An 8,373-nucleotide genomic window follows, 5' to 3' on the forward strand; every position below is an offset into this window, starting at 1 on the left:
GGGGGGGGGGGGCCGAAACGGCCCCCCTGTCCTTTTCGGTCGATATCTCCTAAACGGCTGGAGATATCGCCACCAAACTTTCAAGATCCCTCCGGGCATCAATTTTACACATTGTGACCAAAAATGTTTCCAGAGGCTATGGTAGGTTGGCCACAAATGACGTCAGAATGACGTCATGTTCTGTCATTTTCGACCGAAAAAAGACCTTCGCGAGAAGACCTGTCAGGCCTACAGCTTTGAAGATAGAGAAAAATGATCCAGACATAAAATGTGTAGAATTAACAGGGCTACAAAACTGCTATCTCGGATTTTTAAAATTTTTGAGTTTTGACCCCCAAAAATCAAAAAAGCATTTTTTTATATATTAGCCAAAAAATCTAAAAAGTTTGAGTTTCGAAAAAAACCGGAATATATGTGATAGTGCCTACCGTCTTCTATCTACATACCAAATTTCAGATCGATACCTCGTTTTTTGGCCAAGTTATAGCGAAAAAACTGTTCAAAAATGATGACGTCAAATTTTCAAACTCAATTTTTGGTAATTCTAGACCTCGTAGAGCAAAACAAAGACCACCATTAGACTCCCCGTGACGAGCTGCATCGAATCGATACCCATTTTATGCAAAAATATCAACTTTGAAATTTGGCCTAATTTGACCTGACCTTGACCTGACCTTCACCAAAACGTGACCTAGGCTGGCCCCAAAGGCTGCCTAACCCACATAATCGCATTTGTCATGCAAAATGGACCATAAAACATGTATCACACGACACTTTCATATTGTGACCCCCGGTGACCTGACCTCGCTGTGACCTGACCTGGTATCAGTGACCTCAGATAGCAAAGTATGTGTTTGACGAACAATGTACCATCGATGGTTTTCAATAAATTACCAATTTACTCGATTTCACAACACATTTCTTGAACGGTGAAACTCTGACCTTTGACCTGACCTGTGACGTCATCGGTTTGACCTAGGTCAATGAAATTTGGTCACAAGGTAGTTCCCGGGTGGGGCTATCGAACGCCGTTTGAATTTTGAAAATCGGCCGGTAACTTTCCGAGATCTTAGGGGGGGGGGCCGAAACGGCCCCCCTACGGGTGGTAGGGTCCGCCGGTAGCCCTACGGGGCGCGGGTTAAAGGAATCAAGACGTAACAAAAAAGATTGTACGTGATTCTACTTTGTCTATCAAATGGCTATCTCGTTTTTTTGAAAATTTTGGATTTTGGCCCAATTTTTTTTTTTCAGAAAACTGGCTTTTTTGGGAAAATAATTATAAAATCCAAAATTTTGAGTGTATCGAAAAAACCAGAATATATGTCAGAAGTGGTATATGTGCACCAACATACCAATTTTTAGATGAATCGGTTCAAAAATGTGGGAGCTATTCAAAATTTTATGACGTCACGACCCACCAAAATTTTTAAAAATGATTTTTTTTTGGAAGTTCTAGACCTCGTACGGAAACAAAAATAGCACAATTCGATTCGCCGTGAAAAAATGCATCAGATAGACACCTTTTTAGGCCTTAACAACCGACTTCAAAATTTGACCTCACTTGACCTGACCTTGACCTGACCTCGACCTGAAATTCATCCATAGGTGGTCCATATCACTTATTGAGTATGCCTATTGAATTCTATGAGTAAAATGACCCATAAAACATGTGTCGCACATGCCCCTTTCTATATTTTGTTTTTGGTGACCTGACCTGACCTGACCTGACCTTGACCTTGACCTTTGAATGACATTGTATGCAACGAATATGGTCTTGGTAGTCTAAGAACACGTTTTGGGCAATCAGTCTCAGTCCATTCTTCGGCAACTACGGTGCAAGGCCGATACTGTAGAAACTTGCATCTTGTACCCTTGACCTGACCTTGACCTGACCTCTGACCTACTTAAGCAAAAAAAATTGGGCTCTTAAGATCCGCCTTGTTGAGAGCTTTCGATTGCCGTTTTCCCCGTCTTTCTACGACCATCGGTTCGGAAGTTAGACAGGGGGGGGCAGAATCTGCCCCCCCCAGCAGGGCGCGTATGGCTGAATAGCCCAGCGGGGCGCGGGTTAAGCATATGTAGATAGCAGTAGCACCGCTGCCCCAACCATGGACATCAGTAGGAACCCTCACTGTTTGCGAACTTAAAAACCTGAGATTTAAAAGAAGATGGTGAGTAAAAGAAATCAGTCCCTGGCGCTTTTTTCAAAAGCGCGTTGCATGTTTCCGGTAACCGCGACAGGAAGCCGTTACGCACAGATTTCACTCGCCCGCCCGGCACATGGAACATGCCAGTGTGACGGGTACGTCGTGAGGGAACAGCCAGCGAGAACACAGAGACAAGATACTGGCAGTCCAGGCGGTCATGCATGACAGACCATGCAAGAACCTCATGTCGGTTTGAATCAGGCGAGCTTTGATGGACTGGATTTTAAATTGGTTCAGGAGTGTGGTGTAGTCCATGGAAGGGCAGCGGGGCTAAGTTTTACGCCCTAACCACATCAGAAACCTATGCTGAACACGTTCCATGCGTTTGAGATGAGTTGCGGCGGCCCCGGACCAGGTGACACTAGCGTACTCCATCACGGACAGCACGTGGGCTCTGTACGCTGACAAGATTGCATGATGATTGAAGTCTGGGCGGCGAGCACATGGGGACATCTGGACACTGCGCATAAGCAGACCGAGCATACGGTTCGCCTTGCCAACCGCGGGATCAACATGATCGGCAAAAGTCAGTTTTGCATCCAGGACGACACCAAGATCGCGCATCTGCTCGCATCGCTCCAGTTGATGACCGTCCAGGTAATAAGTACCCTGTACCGGGGCCGTGCGGAGAGTGAATGATATCGTCTTGCATTTAGCTGGATTGAGCTTCAAGTGCCAAGTTTTTGACCAGTCGCATAGACGGTTCAGATCGGCCTGAAGGGAAAGGGTGTCCTCGTGATTTCGAATGCGATGAAAAATTTTGACGTCATCGGCGTATGCCAAACAGCCTGTCTTGATATTGCTTGGAAGGTCAGCGACATAGCAGGCGAACAGGATTGGGCCGAGAATGCTGCCTTCCGGAACGCCAGACAAGACTGGCGTCCACTCAGAGTGCTTCCCATCGACAATGACCCGTTGGGAGCGCTGGCACAGGTAAGACTCAATCCAGCTATATGCAAGACCTCTGATGTTAAAAGAGTGACGGAGCTTGAGTAAAAGGAGCCTGTGGTTGACACTAGTAAAAGCGGACGAGTAATCCGTATATATCGCGTCGGTCTGCAAGCGTTCTGTCAGTGATGTCCAGCAGTGTAACAGAAAGCATTCGAAGTTTTGTTAACTTCGAAAATTTTACAAACAAAACCTCAAAAAATTTGTTTTGGAATTGTGTCAAAAAATTTTGACTTTTCAAAAAAACGGAATATACGTCATAGAAAACATACAGACTATCTACTCTAGGGAGTTTTAGCCTAATATCTTCAAAAAAAGTTGAGTTATACGATTTTTAGTCAACAATTCACCATTTTTATTTTTCAAATAAACTCTTCAGTACGTTTTTGACATGACATCATACAGCAAAGTAAATAGCACAACCATCGTGTTTTTTTAGTTCAAACTGAATCTGATAGCCTTTTTTGTTAAAAAATTCTACGTCAAAATTTGACCTTTTTGACCTGAAAGCGACCTGAGTCCTGACCTCAGCTATATTCAGCTGAAAATGACATCAAATGACACAGACGACACTGTTTTCGAAATCTATGGCTGAAATGGATCATAAAACATGTGTCACATGACTGATAAATGATATAAAATTTCCGTGACCTAAAATGGCCTGGCCTTGATCTGGAAAATTTGAAGTAGAAGCTCGGTACCCTCAGGGTATCCCAAGGCATATATCACGGAGTGCGTAAGCTAAAAATGAGCCTGATCGGACTTGTTAGCCAGTGGCCGGAGCCTAAATGCCGGTTTTGGGGGAGGCCGCAGGTTTACCCCAAAACGGTTTTATCGCTCGGCTCGCTGACCTGCGCGCGCATGACGTCACTCGCGCGCGAGACCTCGCGGGTGGGGCGCGGCGGCGCGCCCTTTCGGTGACCGGTCACGGTAGCGATCGGTTGTGCGCGCACACACGGCTTTGGCATACAACGCAGCAAGGTAAGAGTCAGGCTAGCCGATTCCTGGCGGCTGTGCGTGGCAGGGCTGCACACCGCCCAGTGCCCTAGCATGTGTTGCGCGTTAAATCGAGGTTGTCGTTCGTGGGGTCACCTTGGTAGGCTACGAGGATAGACTGTGGCGTACAGCCGTTCATAGGGCCCATGGCTATATCGCATGTTACCAGTTTTGGTACCTTTTTGCGAGGCGGGTGTCTGTCTATGCGACCGGCGGCGTACGCCGGCGGTCTATCGGCGGTGACGGTTTGCACCGAGGCGTTAGCCGAGTTCAGGGCCCACGGCAGTTTTCGTCCCGACGGTATTCACCAATACAGGACATTGGTGTAGTCCGGGCAAGGCTGGTCGCCGTAATTTGACCGGCGGCACCTGTCCCTGTTACCGTTTCGTTGGTATACACAGGCCTTAGTGCCTGCTCTAAGGGCGGTGGCCGAGTGGTAGGTCAAAGGGGTTTTTCGTCCAGGCGGCAATTCGCCATAACATGACATTGGCGTTTGCCTGGGCAAGGCCAGTCGCCGTGCTTATGGCCTGCGGCACTTGCCCCACTGGCCGGGTGAGTCAGATTTCTGGCTGGGTCAGGCGCCACCTCCCCTTCAGCCACCTTGTCTATACATATAAATTGGGGTTTTGTTAAGATACGACGTACTCTTGTGATCATGTAATTTCGTTGTAGGAATGTATTTGTCGGTGTTTGTCCTTCGTATTATGTAAGGGCTGGTCACCTCACAGTCTGGTCGTGTGAGCGCATATTACTGACAAATACAGTCCCGTTCTCACACGACAGTCTTTATAGGAGCAGCGAGTTGATGATAAATTGTAATGGCTCATAATTATGGCGAAATCGATGACATTCCAGCTTTTTAATGGATTGTAATAAACCCTATTCACCCTAAATGCCTGTTTTCATTAATTGCTATCTGAAGGTCAAAAATAACATGAAGTTAAATCTGGTAAAATCTGGAGCACGATAGCGAAAACGCTTCAACCAAATGATTGAAAAGCGAATCTATTTCAATTTAAGGCCACCAAATTCAATGAAAAAATTTAATGGTCATTTTTAGTATAATTATTTGACAGATGTGTAAAAATGCCAGTGTCAGCAAGGCCGTTCCGTCGCTCATTACGCTGTAAAAAAAAAACACTTTAACTCCCGAAACAGTAAACAGCGAAACGTCGGGAGTTAAAGTGTTTTTTACAGCGTAATGAGCGACGGAACGGCCTTGCTGACACTGGCATTTTTAATGGTCATTCTGTAAAGCTCATTTATCATTATGCTAGGTCTTGCAAAGGTTTTATCTAGGTTCGTATTAAAATGCACCTTTGACAGAACAAGATGTTTTGCCACTTTTCGGCCGATACTGGCGTGCGGTAACGTCACAAAACCGGCCGAGACTCACAAGCTTTTGTTCCACAAACCCACCGATAAGATAACAGGCGTAAAATTGATGTAGGGAAATGTACTGAAAGCTTTACGACCACTGCGGGATTATTTGCCCAGTTATCACAAATGGTCACCCGATGGAGGGCCTTAAATCTAATAAAGCTAACTAAAGTAAAAAATCAAAAATAAAATAAAAGAAATAAAATAAGCGCACTATCAATGTGAGTTAACCCTCGCATTCACAGGGGGTCGGATGGACTCCCGTTGGGTTTTCGTTTTTAACTCGCGTAAGAAACTGCAGATCGCAACAAAATTTTCAATGCCTTAAAGTCTTATTATATTATATTTATTTTTATTATATTTTACATCCACTCTAAAAATTGCATGGCCCTGATCAAAACTATTTTTGACCTCTGAAACATGTCAGGCCAGAATGGCGATACGGCGTATGTCAGCGAACAGTATTTGTGCGATTCCAGGCATTTTATGATTAAAAAGTGCTAGCATGTGCAATGTGAATTGTGCAATGGTATTGGCTCCACGGATTATGGTGGGTGTCTAGCTCACTTGGTTAGGTCGAGGTCATTCACCTTAGATGACCTCCGTTGACTTTCTGAGTTTAGGAACTTCTTCGGACCGTTTTTGAAGCCGATGTCTTATTTAGAATCCATAACATTTGACAACCAGTCTTGATGCCAATGCAACACATTGCGAAGCTTCATTAGTGGTAAGCATCTACTAAGGATAGCTGACGGGATGCCCGATTGTTGACCTGACCTAACCTACTCTAAGTGCATGAATATTGAATATGATGTACATTGTACATCATTTTGATCAAAACTAAATTGAAATTCGAAATTAGCACACTGTAAACATCGTATCAATCTCTCCCAAAGAAGTTCTAGAAGGTCCCGATTTTCCCGAATTATGGGTTTTGTTGGAAGGATAACCAATGGCTTAGAGCCTCTAAGTTGGGTGTCAACGGCTTCCTCTAGTCATGGGAAGCACATTCTTCTTTTTTTTTTTTCTCCGCCGAAGCTCTAGCTCAATCAAGGGCAAACGGCTGAAGGGGATCCGATTGACCCCCTTTACGGTAGTGGCTGTAAAAACGCATATACCTACGGGCCAGGGTTATCTAAGGATTAAGTGTCTCCGATTAAAAGTTTTACCCTACTAAGGGGAAAGATGTAAAGATACACCAAAATCCGAGGCAGACGTTGGTCCAAGTCGCTCTTGCCTTTCCTCTTTCTGCATGCAAATCTCTTCCACCCTAAACTGAGTGAACACTTAACCCATGACAGCGTTGAACTGCCTATGTGAAATCTTTGTGAGAGAATACTGCAACCAAGGCCACTGCAACTATTGAAACAATATCTACGATAGTTTGGGCCGCCGATAGCCAATACGACACAGACGACCACGCCAGAGCGGACCAATGGACGGTGGCAGCGGCCCGGCGCCGAAGCACCATGTCCCACTCGCGAACCGGTCTGTGCCCGACACCCATCCGGGCTGCTGCACAAAAATCAACGAGGAAAGTAGGCTATAAAACGAGCGTGGCCTCCCCGGGCCCGGCCAGTGTCTCGGAGCTCTCGAAGCGGCGCCACAGAGCTCTCGGAGCGGCGCCACAATGCGTTTTCTACTGCTGACGGCCAGCCTGCTGGCCGCCGCCGGCGCCGTGCCCGCCTGGCAGTGCGCGTACTACGGTGAACAGTACTGCAAGGCCCTCCTCGAGGCCAGCGGCTACTATGAGCAGCTAGGCACGGGCAGCCCCGAAGCTGCACTGTCGGACATTTTTGGCGCAGCTGCGGCGGCCTCTCCGAGCGCCGATCCGGCGGCGGAGCCGTCCGCCGCGCCGGAGCCGCCCCAGGAGCCGGTGGGCGCGCCTCTGGCCGCTATCGTGGCCGCTCAGCAGTTCGGTCAGCAGCCGGCGGCCGGCGCTGCCAATCCGTTCGCACCGGCTCCGACCGCCGCCCCGACGACGACCACCGCGGCGCCGACCACCACCGACTCGCCTGAGGTGGCAGCCGCCAAGGCCCGCTTCAAGGCCGCCTTCGACGAGGCCGTGCAGGCAGCTGCAGCCGCCGCCAAGAGCTCTGACACCCCCAGTGCACGGAAAGCAGTGAAACAGCAGCTGCAACAGTGGCTGCAGCTGCCACAGCAGCCACAGCCAGAACAGCAGCAACAGCAGCAACAGCAACAGCAGCAGCAACAGCAGCAGCAACAACAACAACAGCAAGAATTGCTGCAGCAGCAGCAGCAACAGCAGCTACTGGAACAGCAGCAACAACAGCTTCTGGAACAGCAGCAACAACAGCAGCAGCAGCAACAGCAACAGCAGCAACAACAAGAGCAGCAGCAGCAGCAACAACAGCAAGAGCAGAACCCAGAAGCTCAGCTTCAACAGACACAGCTGCTGCAACAGCTGCAGGATCCGTATCTGCTGCAGCAGTTCCAGCTGTTCTTGCAGTGGCAGCAGGAGCAGCAGCAGCAGCAGCAGCAGCAGGCGGAGCCCTCGGATGCCCGGACCATCATAGGCGCCGAGGAGCTGGCCGCCCTGGAGCCGGTGGCCGCCAGCGTGCCCGTGGCCTCGGTTGTGCCGGTCGACTCTCCGCGCAAGACGCTGCCGCCGCCGCCGCCGCCGCCAACGCCAGCACCGACACCGGCACCAACGCCGGCACCGACTCCTGCTCCGACTCCGGCCCCCGAGCCGTCGACAGAGGCCGAGCCGTCGCTGGCCGTACCCCCCAGCTTCCCCGGCGGCTACTATCCGCACCACCTGGGCCTGCAGTACCATCCGGCCGCGCTGGCCTACTACGCCTCCCTCAGCCAACAGATCTAG

The 8,373-nt window shown here is 48.8% G+C and overlaps 1 protein-coding gene across 1 annotated transcript; it reads left to right on the forward strand.

Annotated features, from left to right (window-relative positions):
• The first annotated feature begins 7,161 nt into the window (after window positions 1–7,161).
• Window positions 7,162–8,373, forward strand: LOC122388777 (guanine nucleotide-binding protein G(s) subunit alpha isoforms XLas-like). The gene is made up of 2 exons (XM_043380161.1): window positions 7,162–7,641; window positions 7,957–8,373. Exons 1-2 carry the CDS (start codon window positions 7,162–7,164, stop codon window positions 8,371–8,373), a joined length of 897 nt encoding a protein of 298 aa, XP_043236096.1.

Source organism: Amphibalanus amphitrite, unplaced genomic scaffold (assembly GCF_019059575.1).
Source record: "Amphibalanus amphitrite isolate SeventyFive unplaced genomic scaffold, NRLGWU_Aamphi_draft 000335F_arrow, whole genome shotgun sequence".
Classification (NCBI taxonomy): Eukaryota; Metazoa; Arthropoda; class Thecostraca; order Balanomorpha; family Balanidae; genus Amphibalanus; species Amphibalanus amphitrite.